This window comes from Camelus bactrianus, chromosome 32, assembly GCF_048773025.1.
Source record: "Camelus bactrianus isolate YW-2024 breed Bactrian camel chromosome 32, ASM4877302v1, whole genome shotgun sequence".
Classification (NCBI taxonomy): domain Eukaryota; kingdom Metazoa; phylum Chordata; class Mammalia; order Artiodactyla; family Camelidae; genus Camelus; species Camelus bactrianus.
This window is the reverse complement of record NC_133570.1, coordinates 16,537,705-16,557,698: the sequence shown is the minus strand read 5'-3', so window position 1 is coordinate 16,557,698 and position 19,994 is coordinate 16,537,705. Positions and strand designations below refer to the sequence as shown.

Genomic DNA, 19,994 nt, shown 5'->3' with positions numbered 1-19,994 from the left:
TTTAGATGCTGCACCCTCAAGAGGGTGGGCAGATAGCCCTACTGTCAGGGAAGAAGCAAAATGCCCCCCCCCCAATGTCTCAAGGACTGGAAAGGAAAACCTGCCTGACTCCTGCAGGGCGCCGCTACTGGTCTGGAAAAGGCAGGGGCGGGAGGCGGCTGGACCTGGGGGGATGGCATCCTGGGGGGTGGCTTTGCATGGGAGACCTGGGAGAGCTGAATTCTGGGGGCTGCTCATGCCTGACGGGGCCCTTACAGAGACTTGGATCCCCTAGCTCCAGGGACATGGTCCCACTTGGCAAGACCTTGGCGAGAAGCCCCAGCGGAATTGGTGTGAGCCAAGTCCAGACTGCACGCCCAGCACTGCAGACCTCAGGCGGGCTCCCTGCCCCTAAGGGTGAGAAGCCACACTGCCTGCTTTCCTAACTGGTGAGGGCTCAGCTCAGTTTTAATCTGAACACATGTGACTGTACTCAAGGCCTTTGAGCCCACCATTCTTTTACGAGTAGACGAGGAAGCCGAGGCTCAGAGACGTGAAGACACTTGCCCCAAGACACACAGCTGGTATGTGGCAGGTCCAGGCCACATGCAGCCATCAGGCCCATGTCGGACTGTGCCGTCTGCTCCCACCAGAGGGGGCCCTGGCACAGATTCTACCCCTGAAAGGGGCGATTCACTGGGAGATGCTAGAATGTCTCTTTAAAAAGAAATGACTGTTCCCAGCATGTGGTCCCAGTTACCGACTTACATCGATAAAGGAGAAGTCATCCACTGTCTTCACAGGGCAGGTGTCCAGAGGGGGCAGCCCCTCCATCCCATCCGTGGACTCCAGGTCGGTGCTCGATCGGTCCACGCTGGTGCTCCGCTGGTCCCTGGAGCAGTCGTGCTGGTCCCCGGCTGAGGTGACCTCCGTTTGGGAGGACAGGGAGGACAAACGGCTGCTGGGCGGCTGCTTCCGAGCCGATGTGGCACTGCTGTCGGGGGACGGGGACTCGGGGGCCAAGCTGCGAGAAAGGAAGGAAGGGAGACACGGTCAGGCAGGTTGTTTCAGAGAGCTGAATTTCAAGGGAAGGAAGCAGCAGAAAGAAGGGTGTAGGGTGTGCTTTATACGCCGGGAAACAAGACAGACAGAACATCCTGGGAGGAGAACCACTCCGGACACAGGTGGGTGCTGTGCATGCAGAACACCTGGACAGGTGCAGAGTGGGAGGAGTCAGTCCCGTCCCACTCAAGACTCTCTAACCCAGCACTGTCCCGTACAGGAGCTGCTGGTCACATGTAGCCACTGGGCCCTTGCAATGTGGTGAGCGACAGCTGAGATGTGCCGTGGGTTCAAAATACACACGGGATTCCCAAAACCTTGAGTGAAAAAAAGAATAAAATATCTCATTCATAACCTGATATTGATTACATGTTAAAATGATAGTTTTTCGGGTCTATTAGGTTCAACAGAATATACTGTTTTGTTTTTTTTAAACCGAAGTATAGTCAGTTACAATGTGTCAATTTCTGGGGTCCAGCCTAGTGCAGCATATACTGTGAAAATGAATTTCACTTGTTTCTTTTTATTGTTCTGATGTGGCTACTGGAACGTTAAAACTGCATGTATGTCTTGAGTTTGCAGTTTGCGTTGTATTTCTGTTGGACAGCGCTGATGTTGATCAAATAATTACTACCTGTCACCAGCAGAAGGGCAGGAGACGGGGAAGCTTCTGCCTTGCTTCCTTCCTTCCCTCATCCATTCACTCCCTCACTGAAGACTTACTGAGCACTTACTACGTGCCGGGCCCTCTCCTAAGAACTGTCTCCACAATCTGATCTCCACAACCCTACGAGGTAGGATTAACTTCATGAAATGAAATATTAACCTCGCTGAAGATGAGGAAACCGAGGCACAGAGATGTGAAGCGGCTTCCCCAGGGGGGCGGACCAGACTCCAGAACCCACGTCCATGACCCTCTCCTCCTTTCGGAATTTGTTCCCATGATAATGTATTCCCAGAGCCACTTGGATAATTGGAACCACACAAGATAGAAAATTTATAAACAAAGCAAGCCATTAAATTAAAAAGGCTCCCTGCTCCTCCCATTAAAAAGATTCCAAAGTCAAGAGTACAGGGAAGCCTTACCCTGAGGACGGGGAGACGGGCACACCTGACACCACCTCCCCGATCGGCCCGGAAAGATCCCTGAACTGCACCCTGGGGCAGAACCTTCAAGCCCAGTGTACTGATATTTCACTGTAGGAACACAGCTATGCTTTTTGTCAGCTCTGGGAGGATTTTACTACTTGGAATAGGCGAGATGTTGGGGTGTGGGGTGGGATTGAGGCAAATCCACAAAAAATGGGGGAAATGCCACTGAGGAGGCAGCAGGTGGCGCTGCTGCACAGGGCTGGGAGCACAGTGGCTCCTGGGCCTTTCCCAGGAGGAGGAGCCGCAGTACCTCTGGGAGACAGGAGGGGGCGATGCCAGGACGGGGGGGGGGTGATGCCACATCCCAGTGGCCACCTAAGATCTCACCTAGCTCCCTATCAGAGCTGGGAGGATGCAGCCCCAGAGGGAGAAGGGGAGTCCCAGAGTCACACAGGGACAGCAAACCCAGGGCCCAGGCTTCCAGACTCGCAGTCCAGAGCTCCCGCAGGAGCAGTCTACTGAGATTCAAGTAAGCTTATCAACTAAACACAAATCATGGAGCTGCAAAGAAAACAAAAAGCCTCCAAAACAAAAAGGTACTGTAAGAAACCTGTACTTCCCTTTCTCTTTTTCTTACCCATTTCCAATTCCATCAGCCTCCACCCAACTTTAGTATCAATGGCTGCTATGGGTCATAACCCAGCAGAGGGATGTGACTGCTCCTGACTAGGGCGGGTCGGGGGGGAGAGGGAAGAGGAGGGGAGACATGCGTTTGAGTCCAGCTCAGCCACGGACACACCGTATCCACGGGCATGACACCCACAGATGAGAAAACTGAGTAACACAGTGACACAACTGCTGATTGGCCATGCTGCGCCAACCCGGGAACCTCTGACTTCAAAAGACCGTGTGATCCTGCAGCCCGTGGCGGGGGAAGGCGTGAGCTGAGAACACGACAGGTCCACCCTGGGGGTCCACGACGCTGCTACTGTGTTCAATCCCACCCAAGGGCGAGAAGAAAATTGTATTAAAAAAATGAACAGGTACAATGTATCAGGCTCCCCCTGTGTGCCTGGAAATATGCCAATGGCTGCACAGGTTACCTTCCTGACAGCCCCATGTGTCTCAGTCTTTGCCTCTGCAAGATGGGGTGATGGGGTTAAATGTTATGTCTCAGTGCTTACAACAGTGCTTGGCCCGTCCACTCAATAAATCCTGGCTGTTTTTACAAGCATCATTCCCTGTCTGTGGAGGAGGAGTGTGGAATCTGGAAAACATAACTAATTTACCCAGGACCCCATGGCCAGTTAGGGTGGGGCTGGAATTCAGACCTGCCTGTCTCCTGATCCAGGTGACTCTCAGTAATCTTCAGGTACCAAGTCATAATTTCCCTCCCAGTCAGGGGCTGGGACCTGAGGGGCCCCACAAGCTACTAATTGGGGTGATATTAAATCAGACATGGCTTATAAAGCAACATGTATCGTATGCTCCTGTATCTGTAAACACACACTATATACAGAAGTCAGTCTAGAAAAACTTACAACAAAAAACATTAATGAAAGTTGTATCTGTGTGCTGGGGTTAGAGGTGGTTTTTTTTTTCTTTGTTAATTTTGTTTCATGACAGTAAAGTACATGTAACGTGAATCTGACTGGCACCCTCCCAGAGCCGGGCAGCCATCACCACCCTGTGTTCTAGAACATCTCCATCACCCGAAAAGGAAACCTGGTACCTGTTGAGCAGTAAATCCCTATTCCTCCAGCCCCTGGCAACCATGAATATGCTTTCTCTCTGGATTTGCCTATTCTGGGCATTTCATATATCATTTTTTAAAAATAATTTTTTGGTACTTTGTAAAAATTTCTGTTTTTACAAAAAGAACGGTTTACTCTTCCAGGTACAGACAAAACAGGTTCAACTCAGTCACACGGAAATCAGGAGAGGGGTGGGCCACACTGACTCCCGCCCGGAGGCCCCGCCCCACACACCCTACCTCTCCCCGCTTTGGTGCTGGTCTGTCCACGTCCCATACTGGCTGTCGGCTTCCTGCACGAGCGTGTCAGTGTCCTTGGCCTCAGGGGTCCGCCTGGAGAAACACTGTTTCAGCTGGTCCTGCAAGGACAAACCAGAGGCTTCCATCAAGGGAAAATGCTCGGAACGTGGTCCCAGCTGACATAAATCACATTGCATCGCCCCCAGCTCAAGCCCACCCCAGCTCTCTACTGCTCTCAGAAGTGGCCCCAAATGTCTGGGCTGGGGGCCTGGGTGACCAGTAATCTGGATTTTCCCAAGACATGCAGGATGAAGGACTGTCAGTAACAAAGCTGGGAATGAATACTGGCATGAAGGGGTCACCCACCCAGCACGCAGCATCCTTCGTGGGTGCCACCCTACCCAGGTGCTGCCCCTGCCAGGCCAGACTTCTCTCTGTCTTCAGCGCTCCCAGGACTTATCAGTCTGGTTGGGGTACTCCCCAACCCGTCCCCTGTCCCCGGCTTCCCCCGTCAGCATCACCCAGCACAGTTTCCACGGGGCACTGAACTTGTGCCCGGGGTCGACCAAGCTGTTTGTGTATTGCCTCGCTGAGCTGCGGTGCCACAGCAATCCCATGAGGTAGGGCTCATTACAATCCCCATTTTACAGATGAGAACGTTGAGGCTTAGAGAGGTGAAGTGACATGCCCTAAATCAAACAGCCAGTAAATGGGGAGGTGGAACTTAAACCCGGGCAGGGGGCTTGGACTGCAAGCCTGGGTCCCTGGTTCTGTCACCACCTGTCAGTTACTGGTCCCTGGGCTCTAGGAGAGGGTCCTGGTATCCATGGCACTGGCCGCAGGGCCCAGTCTGGTGCCTGGCAGCAGCAGATCTCCATCAAATGACCAAACCGCTGGCTTCCCCAATTTGTTCACTTGGAAACTAAAAGCCTGTTCCTGGTGACTGACTACTGAACCGGCCACTGCTTGGGCCCCTGCGTTATTGACTGGGGAGCAGCTGGAGTGCTCAAGGCAGAACCCAAACTCCCACCCTTTGGGTGGCCATTGGCACAAGAGCAATTAAATGGCTTTCACTTCTGAGCTTTGAAGGATGTTCCCAGCCACCATCTCTTGAAGACTTGGGGCCAGTGGATAAGGAATGTGGAGGGAACGGGGGGGATGGGGGCGGGGGTGAGAGCAACTTTGCCCCAATTCCAGAAAAACCAATAGGGTTATCCACTTGAGTATCCGTTTGAGGTCAGGAGGATATTCTGCTGGAATATGCTTCAAGTGTGCATCTCCTGCTCAAAAACCTTCGATGGCTCCCTATGGTCCTCCTGCTAAGATCCAACACCCCTACAATTGAGCCCCAAATTTCCTGTCCAGTCCCATCTCCCACCCCTGCCCCCAATGGGTCCTCCATCCCACCCGCCCCAAACTACCAACCACATCCCAAGCAGTCCTCACAATTTCAGCCTCTGGCTTTGCTTGTGCTGTCCCCCCTTCCTCTCTATCCTTCCCCACCGAAGCCACAGCAACAGCCCACAGACAGTGGTCTCGCCTTCCCCTCGACTCCTCCTGCCCACTCTGGACTCGTTGTTCCAGGTAAAGTTGATGAATAAGTTATTTACACAACAGACATTTCCTGAGCACCTACTATGTGCCAGGCACTGGGGAACCGGGGGTGCAGGTCACAACAAAGACAAAGCCCCTGAGATTCTGTGACTCGGTGGAGGCACCCTTTAAGACCGGCCGCTCCATCATCTTTGCTCTTCAGCCAGAGCCTGCCTGGCACCCAGCAGGTGCTTAGTGGAGGCGGGCTGACTGTCCCTTCCTCCCAGGTAGTGGGGGCGCCCCCCTTCGCAGCTTCAATGGAATCATCCTTAATGGAGCAAGTGTATGTGGTCCCGTGGAATGCACGCACCTCGGGGAGAAAGCTTTGCTGTGTGACCTCAGGGCTTTTGTCTCCCTCTCTGAGGCACGTGGCAAGGATTCAGTGAGGAAATGATAGTACCCCAAGGGCATGTTTGCAGTGAGAGGACCCATGTGACAGCTCCCAGGGCCTGGCATTCAGAAAACACCCAATAAATGCTCACCCCCTTCCCCATTCTCTTTCTCTCATCTTTTGGGGACAGTTGCATACCCCATGAGGTCCAGGAGGATGCTGTGGGTGAGGTGTGTGCAAGGACCTCCAAGTATCAGAATAAACCCCTCAGTCACCTTGGGTAAACGGCCACACTCACACGCCCTAATTTCACTGTCTGTAGATTTCTTTTCTTGTTCTCGTTACCTTAATCACACATGCACATTGTAAAATGTTTAGAAATTACAGAAAAACACAAATAACATTTTCAAATCACCCATCATCCAGTGACCATATTCTGGCATAATCCTGCCCAGAATTTCCTCTGGGTCAAGTCATCCAGACCATCATTGTTAACGGTTGAAGACTATTCCACTGCCTGGACGCAGCACTGTTCGTTTAACCAGTTCCAAGTGTCGGGGCATTTAGGCTGCTGATGATTATTCACTGTTTAAAAAAAAATTTTTTTTTCCTTTTATTTTGAAGGGGGGGAGGTATTAATTAATTAATTAATTCATTCATTTATTTAACGGAGGTACCGGGGATTGAACCCAGGACCTCGTGCATGCTAAGCATGTGCTCTACCACTGAGCTATCCCCTCCCTCCTTTGCTCACTGCTACAATCAACAATATGATGCGCATCCTTGGGGCTAGAGTGACACATCTCTGCTTGTTCCCCACAAGAGAGCTCCCTTGGCAGAGAATCACATGGTTGAGGGGTAGCGTGTGTTAAAGGCTTTGGCTCCCGATGAGTGAGTGAGCCTTGGGACAGTCGCGTAACCTGCAAGCACACGGTAGTACGCGGGGCTGGCTGTTGGCATACTTTAGAGATGAAGTCAGTCCCCAGCTGGGGAACCTTGGATGTTCTCGCCTTGAAAGGTCGCCTGACATGCTCAGATGCCCGCCACCCTTAAGAGAATCGCCCCCTGAGACCCAGGAATGGAAGTGGTCCTCTGAGCTTGCTCCCAGCTGCTTACTGTTTTCAAAGATGTCACAGAATCAGTCACTCCCTAACTCAGTCCCCCACTTGGGTCAGAGCTGAGGGCCAGAGGTCAGGGCCTGGGGGTTGCTTCCAGTGGCCTTGACGTCCTTGTCCCCAGCCGCGAGCTGGGTGCTGAGCCTGTGGCCTGGGTGCTGAGCTCAGCAGGAGGCAGAGGGGTGACTGCTCAGGGACAGCTTACAGCCCAGGGTGTGGAGGCGGAGGGTTGCTGTCTCTGCCCTGCCCCAGCTGGGTGGCCTGGCCAAGGGACCCCACCCACTCAGGTCTCAGTTTCCTCAATGGAAAAAACAAGGCTTGTTTTGAGGCTTCAAGGAGACAATCCCTCGAAAGCATTCAGCTTGGAGCCTCGCACGTCACAGGTGCTCAGGAGACAGGAGCCGATGTGATCAGAGCCACGTGCATGGCCCTCCCCAGAATCGGGGAGGAGAAGGACCCCGGGCAAAGTGTGATTCTTCTTGGGTCCTCAGAACCCTCAAGAGACAGGGCTCTCTCAGGGCTGAGTGATGGAGGAAGGGATCTGCAGGTGGGGCCTCTGGAAATCAGAACAGCAAGTTCTGTAGGATGCTGAGTGCAGAATCAGGGCGGGAGGCGGGGGAAGGCTTCCTGACCTCCTTTGGACGGCTCTGGGTGGCAGGGGGTGGGTAGACAGACGGTGCTCGGCAAAAACACACTGGCTTCCATGCATTCCCAGTCGTGGGCCCTCCTGCAGAGGTTTAAAGATTCATGCTCAGGGATCTGGAATCCCTGGTGGCTTCTCCATCCACCGCCTACAGCCAGACTCGGGGTGTGGAGGCCAGCATTCTTCTAAAGACTTTCTGAAAGTCAGGTTTTTAAATTATCTATAAGGCAAGGTGTTCTTCCAATTTAGTGTCGCCTGGCAGGCTGCTATAAAAGCCCTCGCTGTCTGCAGGCCAGTAGGTGTCTGCAAGGTAGTCTGAAAACACACGAAGGACTAAAGAGAAGAGCTGTCTGAGGAACACTCGTCCAAGTTAGTCCCCCATCGGGTCACACGCTGGTTCTTGACATGCACCCTCGATGGAGATCAACCACCCACAGTCCAAATTTCAGTTGTCAGTTGTCTCATGAAGTCATCACATCTTAAACATGTAGCTCTCCAAGGACCCTTGAGTCCATTCAGTTGAACTTTTAAAGATGATAAACTTTTTCAGATGATAAGCTGTGGCTCAGGGACAGGGACTGCTCACAGTGAGTGAGAGGCAGAGCTGTGGGGGCTGGAGCCCAGCTTTCTGGGCCCCTACCTCAGGGCTCCTTCAGCTTCCCCCCACATTTTCCAGGATGCTTCAAGAGACTCAGATGAGGAGTGGGGAAGGTATAGTTCAAGTGGCAGAGCACATGCTTAGCACACACAAGGTCCTGGGTTCAATCCCCAGTACCTCTGTTAAAAAAATAATTAAATAAATAAACCTAATTGCACCCCTCAAAATTTTTTTTTAAGAAATTAAAAAAAAGAGACTCAGATGACGAAATGCATATTAAAATGCTCTTTAAAAGCCTCGAGATCTTGGCAGGTTTAAAAACCGCTTGCTGGGACTAGCTCACCAAGCCCCAAGCTTGTGATGGGTGGAAATTCCAGGCTGTCGTCTTGCAGGTAAACACGACTGCCTCACGCCAGGACCTACGATGGACAGCTCTGTGACACCCAGGCTGGGGAGACCAGGCTAACAGATGCCTCCGAGGGATGTGCTTAAACAAGCTGCAACACATGGTCCTGAAATTTAAAATGTGCATAACCTTAACTCAGCAATTTCAGTTCCAGAAATTTATCTCAAGAAAATCCTTGGACACGCTCACCAAGATCTGCAAACATGCACACTTCCCCTCCAGGAGAGCAAATACTGCAAAATATTAGAAATATCATTGCAAAATAATAGAAATGACCAATAAGACAGGGACTGGTGAAACACAAGATGGTCTATCCACACGATGGAAAATAAACGCAGCCCAGGAAAATGATGTTCGGAAGGATCATTCACTGTCGCAGAAAGATGTCTGCCCTATATGAGCAAACATTAAAAAAGAAAAAGAAAAAAAAAAACAACGTAACAGCATGTGTGCTAACAATGCCAGCTTTGTAAAAGCAAATACGTAAGCGAACGTTGAGAATAAGCAAAGGAAATCTCCGGACGCTTCCACAGCAGAACGGTTACCAGCGGTAATGGCTGAGCAAACAGGCTGTCTTTCTATTACTGATGACGATTTTTACTTAGTTTCCAACACTTGCGATTTTCTATCCCCATATCATCCGATGATACAATTAAATAAGAGTAATTAAATCATACCCCCAACACTGTCGTGCGGTCCACATCGTGAACTAAAGAACAGATCAGAAGGGGGCCCTTTGTTTGCTTTGTGGGCCATGGGGTCTCTGTCCCAACTATCCAGCCTTTGCCACTGTCACCACGGGAGCAGCGCAGACAATGCTGTGTCCCAGTAAACGCATGACTGTGTTCCAATAAAACTTTATTGACAAAACAGGTGGCGGGCTGGACTTGGCCCATGAGGGGTTGGCGGATCCCTTTAGACGGTCAGCGGCATGAAAATGGGGACTATTTTACCCACGGCTGCCCCCCATGCCAGGCTTATAGTACTTGTTGGATACATATTTTTTTGGAGGAATATGTTTCTGAAAATAACTTTTTCTGCAGTCAGTAGGTATGAGCTCCTTAACCAGAAAAGGCCATGTTGTCGGGGGGGGGGGCGGGGAAAAGAGAAAAGCTTAACGCCTGCGAGTATTCTGGGATGTCTGACACATCCGCCCAGGAAGGAGGCCTGAGTCAGGACGGCGCTGGGTGGCCCACAGCTGACGGGGCAATTCCGAGCAATCCAAGCTATGCGCCCCCTCCCCCCTGCAACTGGACACCCTCAGCTGTGCAGGGAGCTCCGTGGACACTTGCTGTGTCCCAGTGCCCCTGGGGCCTGGTGGCACCTCCCCGCCTGTGCCCGGGTCAGACTTACACCGCAGCTGAGCAACAACATCGGGGCTACCATGATTGTAAGCGCTGATGATCATTATGACCGTTCACTCTGCCATCTTAATGCTCTCGGTGACTTAGCGGTCAGGGATGGCAGGTCTCAGTGGCCCTCCGCTGCTTGACTGCTCACTCTGCCTGCTGGCTAGTGTCTGGAGTTCTCCACGCCGGCCGGTGTGAGCCGCCTGCTGTTTCCTGGGGAGGAGGGTTTGGTTCGTTCCCCGTTAAACGAGTGCCCATTTGGAGTGTTCACACCACTGCTGGGTTCGCCCACCTGACAGATGATGAAATGAGGCTGTTCAAGTCTTGAATAAAATCCATTTTCATAAACACTCCATGGAGAAGCTAGCAGTGCCGAGGGATTCTCAACATAAAGCACAAGTTTTTAGGTTGCAGATGGGAAATTAATCTACCCCGAGGCTCTGACAAGTTGGAGGTGGGACTGGCTCTGAGATGGGGCAGACCAGCTCTGCCTTTTGCTAGCTGGGAGTGAATCTCTCCAAAACCTCACTTTTCCCATCTGTAAAATGGGGGTGAGGAGGGTGCTTGGGGCATTGGGGGGATTCTGTAAGATGTCTGGTGAGAGCTGCACACACCTGGCACGTGGTAAGTGTGGAATAGATTCCATTTGACCTGATGGCAATGATGTCTGCTGGCTTAGTTCCCAGAACACATTATTTAAACAAACACTCTAACAATGTGCTACCGGGCCCTAAGGAGGCCTGACAGCCCTATCATTCAGCTGAGAGCAAAGGGGCTTCCTTAACCAGACCCCTTGGGACCTCCCTCAACCAGGACATGAGCTGGCTGCTCCCCCTCGACCACCGAGTGGCCTGCCTGGCAGACCTGCCACCTTCGAGGGCCAAACCAGGCATAATGATAGCTCTGGCTGAGACGTGCCATCCCCAAGGGGCAAGTGTGTCACCCAAAGTGACGGGAACACACGCGGGCAGCTGGTCCTCAGGAGGCCTGTCTGGTTCTGGGCGGGAGTGCCCCGCAGGGCTCCGGGAAGGGCCGCCGCCTCTGAGTCTATAAACAGAAAGGACAGCTGGGCAGGGGGCTCAGGCTCCAGAAGCCCAGCGGCCACCCTGGGGCCTGCGCTCTGGATGTCAGAGGTGGGCAAGGAGGCAGTAAGAATGGTGACAACTGGGAACATGTGAGGAGCACCAACCATGCATCTGGCATCACATCAAACTCCTTACGTGCACTGTCAAGGTTAATTCCTAGAGGAGTTGCTTTTAATACGCCCATTTCACAGATGAATAGGAACAACAATAAGAGACACGGATGCGGCCCTACTGCTTGCCAAGCTGCCGCGATTAGCCCTATCCCACAGCCTAAGAGGCAGGTGCTGTTATTAACCCCACTTTTCAGATGAGAAGACCAAAGCACAGAGAAGTGAAGCAAGCTGCCCGAGGCCTCAGGAGTGACTGAAGGAGCCCAAGTCAAACGCAGGCGGCTCCGAGTCTACGGCCAGTTACGCCCCAGTCCACCAGCCCCTGCTGTCCTCCCAACCCAGGAGATGCCCCTCGGGGAGACCCTGGTACAGTTGGTCAGCCGCTGGCCAGTGCTGGCCCCAGGCCTGTTTGGAATGTGTCCTTAAAACGCAGCTCAGAAATGCAAATCCAGACTACAATGAGGTATCACCTCACACTGGTCGGAATGGCCATCATTGAAAAGCCATAATCGGTAAATGCTGGAGAGGGCATGGAGAAAAGGGAACCCTCCTGCCCTGTTGGTGGGAATGCAATTTGGTGCAGCGACTATGAAGAACAATATGGAGATTCCTCCAAAAACTAAAAATAGAGTTACCATGTGATCCAGCAATCCCACTCCAGGGCATCTACCTGGAGAAAACTCTAATTCGAAAAGACACATGCACCCCAATGTTCACAGTGGCACTATTTACAATAGCCAAGACATGGAAGCAACCTAAATGTTCATCAACAGATGACTGGATAAAGAAGTTGTGGTGTATTTATACAATGGAATACTACTCAGACATAAAAAAGAACAAAACAATGCCATTTGCAGCCATGTGGATGGACCTGGAGATTGCCATACTAAGTGAAGTAAGTCAGACAAAGACAAATATCGTATGATATCAGTTATATATGGAATCTAAAAAAATGACAGAAATGAACTTATTTACAAACAGATTCATAGATACAGAAAACAAACTTATGGTTATCAAAGGGGGAGGGGGAGGAGGGATAAATTAGGCGTTTGGAATTAGCAAATACAAACTACTATATATAAAATAGAGGAACAACAAGGTTCTACTTTACAGCACAGGAAACTATATTCAATAGCTTGTAATAACCTATAATGAAAAAGAATATGTACATGTTTGTATAACTGAATCACTATGCTGTACATCAGAAACTAACACAACACTTTAAATCAATTATATTTCAATAAAACACACACACATACAGCTCAGGCATTGGTTCCTCCAAGAAGCCTCCCCAGGTGGCCTCCACCTGCAGCGGGCCTGGGTCTCTCCTTGGGGCCCCTGAGAGCCCCCTGTGCTCAGCCTACCCTACAACTTGTCCTGGGCTGTGCTGACTGTCTGCTGGACGGTCTCCTCCAGACTGTGAGCTCCCCGAGGGCAGGCCCGGGGGTCTGCTCACCCTCAAACCCCAGCGCCAAGGTAAGAGATGGCCACAGTGGTCAGGGGAGCCACTGCTCATGGACAGATATATGAATGAAGGAATCGGTGAATGAATGACCCTCAGAGGATCCCGGCCCCCTCTCTCGTGCTGATGAACCATATAACTCTCTACTCAAAGTCTCTCGATATATCCCAGGACTGTCTATGTTCCTATGTGCCCTTAAATTTTAATTTTCGTTACTTTTTAAAAACAGATCTTTTTTCTGCAACACCATGTTTGGAGTGCTGACAAACCAGGAAAGTGGACTGGTGACTGTGATTTTTTTTTTTTTAAGGTGCAAGATAGGAGAGAGTACTCAAGGAAGGGAAGACAATCCCCTTAAAAAACCAGGAAACTTTGTGTGTGTGTTGGGAGGAGGGGCATAGAACTTTCTAGAAGTCCTGAGGTCCTGTCACATGGGAACAGACAATTTCAATTTTCCTTTTCAGTCTGAAGTTCTATTGAGACAAGGCCTACAGTTCCAAAGGTGAGATGAGCCAAGGGGAAAGGGAATTTGGGGTTTTTAAATGTATTTTTATATTTTAAAATTAGGGAACAACTGTGACACGGAATACTGTTTAATTATTGAAAGGAAGGAGGCAATTGTACACGTACTGATACGCAATGACTTTTAAGACACATTGTCAAGTGAATAAGGAAAGGCTGAAAAAAAACAGGAGCGGGCTGCCATTGTGGGAGGAGAAAACGCACACGTAAATATTTGAAAATGCACAGAATGTGTGAGAAGGACACAGGAAAGCTGTAATAACACTTGTGTCTGGGAGGGGAACTGAGTGACAGGTAAGGGTGGGGAAAAGGGGGACATGTTTTTTCAATTCTACCTCTTTTTGTATTCTGTAACATTCGCGGTTAGTAATTTTTTAAAAATACACGTTGAAAATGTACAATCTATATAAATACACCCCTCTTTGATGTCTCCTAGCATCTCCTCTTCATAGACTCTGCTCCCACCCACCCTGACTTGGCTCCTCTTGGAGGGATTCTTAAAACATTCTCAGCCAAATTGGACTATTTAAAAAAAAATTTTTTTTTGAAACATCACATGTCAAAGCATCTCTCCCATGTTTATTTCAGGCGAGGGCTCAACTTGTCAGGCGGCAGAATTGCAGCCCTGACGAGTAAGTGTGAACCCAGTGAGAAGGCAGGGAACCGGTGTGTGTCTCCACGGTCTTCGGACCCCAGATCCTCCAGCATCCCTCCTGACACTTCCTCAGGACCCCAGAGCGGCCGGGATCTCCCCCTGGCAGGGTACAGCCACCGTTGCCACCATGGTCTGTGGCAGTGAGCCCACTGCTATGTCCTAACACTGCTCCACCCCACCTGCTTCGGGCGATTCACCCGGCAGAGACACGCACGCATGCGCGCACACACACACATGCGCGCACACATATGCAAATACATCCACAAGCAGATGTACACCCAAAACACACAAATACACACGCACATACACAGACAAATAAACACATACATGATATATACTCAAATACACAGCCACAAAAGACACATATACACTCAAATGCAAAGACACAAATCACATACAGACACATATACGCAAATGCACACACACATATACACAAAACACAGACAATACACATTATACAATAAATACTGATAACATAAAAACACAAATAACACACACACACACCCCCCCAGGATGTTCACAGCAGTAGCACCAGTTTTGGTTGAGAGCGAGCACAACCCAGCTGCCTTCCCATGAAGGCGTCTGTACACAGGTTTATCCCTGCAAGGGAATCTCGCATTGCCAGTAACAACCATGAAGTCGAGGGGTGGGTGGTACAGCTCAGGGGGAGAGCGGGTGCTCAGCATGCGCAAGGTCCTGGGTTCAATCCCCAATACCTCTATTAAAAAAAAAAAATCTCCATTAAAAAAAGTAGAATTTTAAGTGTTGATATGGAAAGATGTCCAAGTGTTCTAGGTAAGTTTACTAAGAGCAAGGGGTGGACAACGCCTTGGTCCTTGCGGGCCCCTTGATTAACAGTTTCCTATCCCTGGTCTGGTACCCAAATCCCTCCGGGGCCCCAGACAGAGGGAGAGGAGAGTGGGCACAGAGGATCGGGGTGACAGAGGGCTTCGTGGAAGACATGTGACGTGGCCCAGGCCTTGAAAAGTTTGTCAGATTGGACAGGTCGGGGGGAACAGAGAAGGCAATGCAGGTGTGGGGAAAGGTGGAGGCTGCTACGTGGTGGACCAGACGGCCCCCGTCCCATCCACCTGGGGAGCAGCCCTGCAAGGGAGGCAGAGGACCCACCATGAGGATGAGGGGCTGGTGTGCAGAGATGGCACCGGGCATGAATGGGGCGCCTCCTCCCCTGGAGTGGGGTCTGGGTGGGGGCGGGGCCGAGCCTGGGACCTCTCTGCCACCCATGGGCATGGAGGCTCCCTTGCTGATGGGCACACAGCCCCAGCACAGGAGGAAAACCAGTTGGACCGACATTCCATCGCCCGGGACAGAGTCCAGGGCTCTGTTCCCTCCGATGCCCAGCCCAGCCTGTGGTTTTGTTCAAAGACCCTGCCCAGGGTCCAGGGCGTGCCTGTTCTAACTCACAGCTACATCCACCCCGCCTCCCAGTCCAGCCCCCGCGAAGCCAGAGACCGTGGAAAATGCCCGGGGGGACGGTGTGTGTCTCTGTGGCCAACTCTTAGCAGCCCCTGAGTCGGGCGGAACTGCCTGAGGTAGTGTCCCGTCCGTGCATCACATGACTCACTGGGTCACAGGTTGAGGACGACCCTCGGAAGCCTGCGGAGTGAGCCAGGCCCCACGCCAGGCTCCAAGCCAGCTGACCGGCTGGCTGCAAAGAATGGTGCGCTGGCCGAGCCCAGAAGACGTGTTCAGACAGACACCGCACCTTGGTCAAAGCCCACGAACAAAATTACAGGCCCATTTGGAAGGAGCTGGCGCCCATGTAAGCCTTCCAGCAAGCTTTCCTGGCCCTTGGCATCCTTGGGGCCAGGCCTCACTTAGTGGGACTTGGAAGGCAAACCTAGGGATTTTGAAAGACTCCCAAACGTGTATTTCTCAACGTGGAGACAGCATGGAGGAACGGGACCCGGGGTGCCTGGCACCTGGGCACTCTGGATCATCCTGGGTGAGTGAGGCCAGGGGCTGAGAAACACACTTTACTGTGTCACCCCCCCAGAGGGTCTTCCCACCGACCTGTGAAGTGGGCTTTCGTGTCACAGCTCCATTGGCCCTGACTTCTAACTCCGGGGCCGATGCATTCCAAACTCGTGACAGTTCAGATTTTAGGAAGGCAACAAGTGGGCACACTGCATTTGGGAGGAACCCCCTGTGGGGTCAGAGCACACTAGCTTGACACGCTTCGGGGGGCAGGGCTGTCCTGCGCGCTGGAGGGACGTTTAGCAGCATTCCTGTTCTGCACCCACCGATGTCAGCAGCAACCTCCTCCCCACAGCTGTGACAACCCAAACTATCTCCAGACACTGCCAAATGTCCCTGGTGGGGCAAAGTTACCCCGGGTTGAGAATTACTGGTCTAGGTCATACATTCTCTATAGGCGTGATTCTGTCCCCAAGGTAGTGAAAACTGGTTCTTGCAGGGGGAGGGAACTTATTTTTGATATAAAGCACAGGTGTGCATACAGTACACGTACAGAGATACAATACTATGATATTATTAAACTTTCATGGAAAGGCAATTAAGGAAAATATGTTTTAAAAAGCCCTTTGGGGAATGATAATGAAAAAAATACCCCAAAAGGTGAATACACACTGGCGTAGGGCAACACCCCACAAGCAAACGTATTAATATTTCTGCAGCAGAACATGTGAGCAGTCCCACCATGCGTAAATACTATTAATAACCTGACGTCAGCCCATTGGTACAGACAGTTCTGCTGCAGATGACAGCTTTGCGGATTTCAGGACGGTGGATAAGGGACCGCAAACCTGGTGCTCCATTTTATACAGGAGAGAACGGGGACTCGGGAGAACGAAACAACTTGCATGTGCCTGTGTGTGTGCACGCGCTCAGGCCGAGGTCTAGATGACACCAGACAGATATGATCACTGGTCTGCACCAGCTCTGTGCATCTTCCAAAAGTGATTCTGATTATGCAGGTGTGTAAAGATGAGTGTCCAGCGATGTCTACTGCAGCATTATTTAAAAGACAATGCCAAGAGATGGGAAACAACCCAGGGGTCCAAAAATCAGGCTGGGCCTGACTAGATAAAGTGAGCGTGACCCGAGACATGGGATAGAGTGTAACTACTGAAAAGGAGGCTGCAGGTGCACATTCACGCCATGAGAAGTTAGTCGTAGAAGAGAAAAGTGAAAGAAAGGTGGGCACAGAAGCATTCCTGTAGCAGAATTCCATTTTATTGATCTATCTGCAAAAATAGGCGTGTATATGTATTGCACAGATTTTTTGCATGTATATATGTATATAGCAAATATATACAAATATATGCAAAATAAATTATTTTATATATGCATATATTATTATACACATATATATTTTGCTACACATGTCTATATATATTTTAGATGTATGGCACATGAATATATTTATACATGCATGTGTGTGTACTATACATTCATACATATATATTTTGCATATATATGCAAAAAAACTTGTGGGATATAGACATGGAATAAGGAATATAACTAGGGGTGGTATGTTGAGTACTTTCTTTTCTCCTCTCTTGTCTATGACCTTATTTCTCTATAGTGAGCATGTTTTGTTTGTGTAGTTTTTTTTAAAATAGGAGAAGGACCCAGAACACACCCAGGCAGGCCAGCAGTGGGGGCGTCTGGCCCAGGGGTGGGGGGCAGGATGCTGTTCAGCCCCTTTTCACGTGCTCCCGTTGCAGTGAGAGCTGGGGCTGGGGCTCTCACGGACGCAGACTTGCCCCAGCCCAGGTGTTTAACTGCAGCCGGGCAGGGTCTTGCTCCCCAGCCTTGGCGACACATACGAGGAAGCCGAGGACAGAGGAGCAGGCGGATTAGGCCCTAGAGAAGGGGGTGGGGGGACAGCCCAGGCCTCCCTGAGAACGTCCACCATCCAGTCCTGCTGGGCCTGCCCTGGATCCCTACCTGCCTCCTCCACTCAGTGCAGCGAAGGGACCAGCAGTCAGTCAGACCTCGGGTCCCTGGCCATGCCTCTTATGAGCTGTGTGACCTCATGAGTCACTTTCTTAGGGCCTCAGTTTCCCCCTCTGTCAAATAGGGGTCATCACTGGGGTTGCATCACTGCGTCAGGGGCTCTGCTGCTGGAACAGAGTAGCTCCCCTCTTGGGTCCGTTGGTGTTGCTCCCATCCGGCCCCTCCTCTACAACGCCACCACCCAGTGAGGGGGGAGGTGGAAGAAAAACCACGCCCATCACACGAGCCACTGGAAAGGGGGCTGGGGTTGCCTAGAGCTTGCCTAGGACAACAGCACTTATCCAGCACCTACTGTATGCCAGCTCTCTGCTAAGAATGCCTAGATGCCTCACACATCTGCCCAGGGGCAACTTAAAATCAAGTCAGGGAAGTGGATGTGTAAGTGGATCATTTCAACAGGGAGCAGGAAGGGCAATGGACTGGACTGGATGCAGCCAGAGGAAGGGCACAGGGAAGATCAGGAAGGCTTCCTGGAGGCAGTGACTCTTGTGTTGAATCTTTCATGAGGAGTTGGGAGTTAGCCAGGGGAAGGAGAGCAGCGGTTAAGGGAAAGGAATAGGGGTGTGAAGTGACAAGGAGACTTCAAGGAGCCCAGCATTTATTTCTCAGGTATTAAGTCAGAAGTGAGCGGTGCGAGGCAAGGGTGGGGCCAGGCAGGGCCTTGAGTACTTCACTAAGGAATTTTTATCCTGAGAGTGCCATGGAAAGTTGCTGGAGGGCTTTCATTTGGGGAGGGACAATTTACAATACCAAGGGGAAGAGGACACCCCGGCTGCTGTGTGCAGGATGGACTGGAGGGGGCAAGAGAGGAACCTGGGGGACCAATGGGGAAGATGCTGGTCACCACTGCCCAGGCATTATAACTTGCTTCCTCCCTGATACCTCTCTGCACCTCCAGGGGATTCCAGAAGGAGTAAAGAAGTGAAGGGTTGGCGCCTCGCCCCTGAGGGGCTGGGATGTTAGCTACAGACCATGCAGGTCACATGGATTCAGGGAAGAGAGATGTCAGGTAGACAGGTCCCTTGGGGCAGACGGACCGAGGCTCCAGTCCTGGTTCTCAGGCTCTTAGAAGCTGCGTGGCCCTGGGTAAGTTGCTTCGCCTCTCTGAGCTTCAGTGACAGCAAAGATGCCCTCCAACGTCCAGCAGTGATGCCAGCACTGCATAGGCTAATGTTCCACAGGAAGTGCTGAGCGCTGCGCCTGACATGTGGTAGGTACCCAGGAAATGACCGTAATTGCTATGACGCTTTAAGTCAGAATCACCTCTGGCTCTGAAACCAGCAGGAGACACAGAGCCAAAGACAATGACACAAGAAGCTTTTAGGAATTAGGTGTTATCGGAATTGTTGGTTTAGATCAGTGTGGGGCCACCACCCCATCAACACTCCCTTAGAGGAGCTGGCGGAATTTACAGGAAGTGTAAGAATTCTTGCAGCAACGACTATCCTCGGTTTCCGGGAAATACGGCCTTAGCTATAACCGTTATTCTCTGGAGGGTACAGCGGAGCAATTACGGGAGTGAAATGCAACTGAGATGTAGGACAATATAGAGAATCCCGGGCAGGGAAGAAACTTCAGCTATGCCCACCCACCATTCCTACCTTCTGGAAGCTCCTGGGCTGACATCCTTCCCGGCTGGATAAAATCCAAGCTCCTTGGCTGGGCACCTGCAGCCCCCAGGACACCTCCCAGGCGCGTCACTGGCCTCTCATCCTTGCCAGGATCCTGCTTCAGGGAGACTGGACTGTATGTGGTTCTGCCACAAGCAATGCTGTTCTGCCTGGAACTCCCGTCCCTGCCTGGTTTGCTGGAAAACTCCTACTCTACCATCAGAACCCAATTCGCCACAGCACAGGGGAGCAAGCAGTCCTAACTCATAAATCTAGAGCATTTAGGATGCTGGTTGGCAGGGGTCTGTGTCAGCTCTGACTATCCTACCACGAGACTAGTGCCTCTGAGGGCCAGGGCCATATTGGGTTTACCTCCCTCTTTCCAGG

The 19,994-nt window shown here is 51.3% G+C and overlaps 1 protein-coding gene across 6 annotated transcripts in view; it reads right to left on the bottom strand.

The window, feature by feature from the left end:
• KIAA1671 (KIAA1671 ortholog) overlaps positions 1 to 19,994 on the bottom strand; it is a 158,800-nt gene that overhangs the window by 14,190 nt on the left and 124,616 nt on the right. For all 6 annotated transcript variants that reach the window (XM_074356217.1, XM_074356219.1, XM_074356218.1 and 3 more), the window contains 2 exons: positions 4,127 to 4,245; positions 748 to 1,003 (listed from right to left, as the gene is read on the bottom strand). In XM_074356217.1, coding sequence (XP_074212318.1) covers positions 748 to 1,003; positions 4,127 to 4,245 — 375 coding nt within the window. The remainder of the gene's footprint in view (positions 1 to 747; positions 1,004 to 4,126; positions 4,246 to 19,994) is intronic.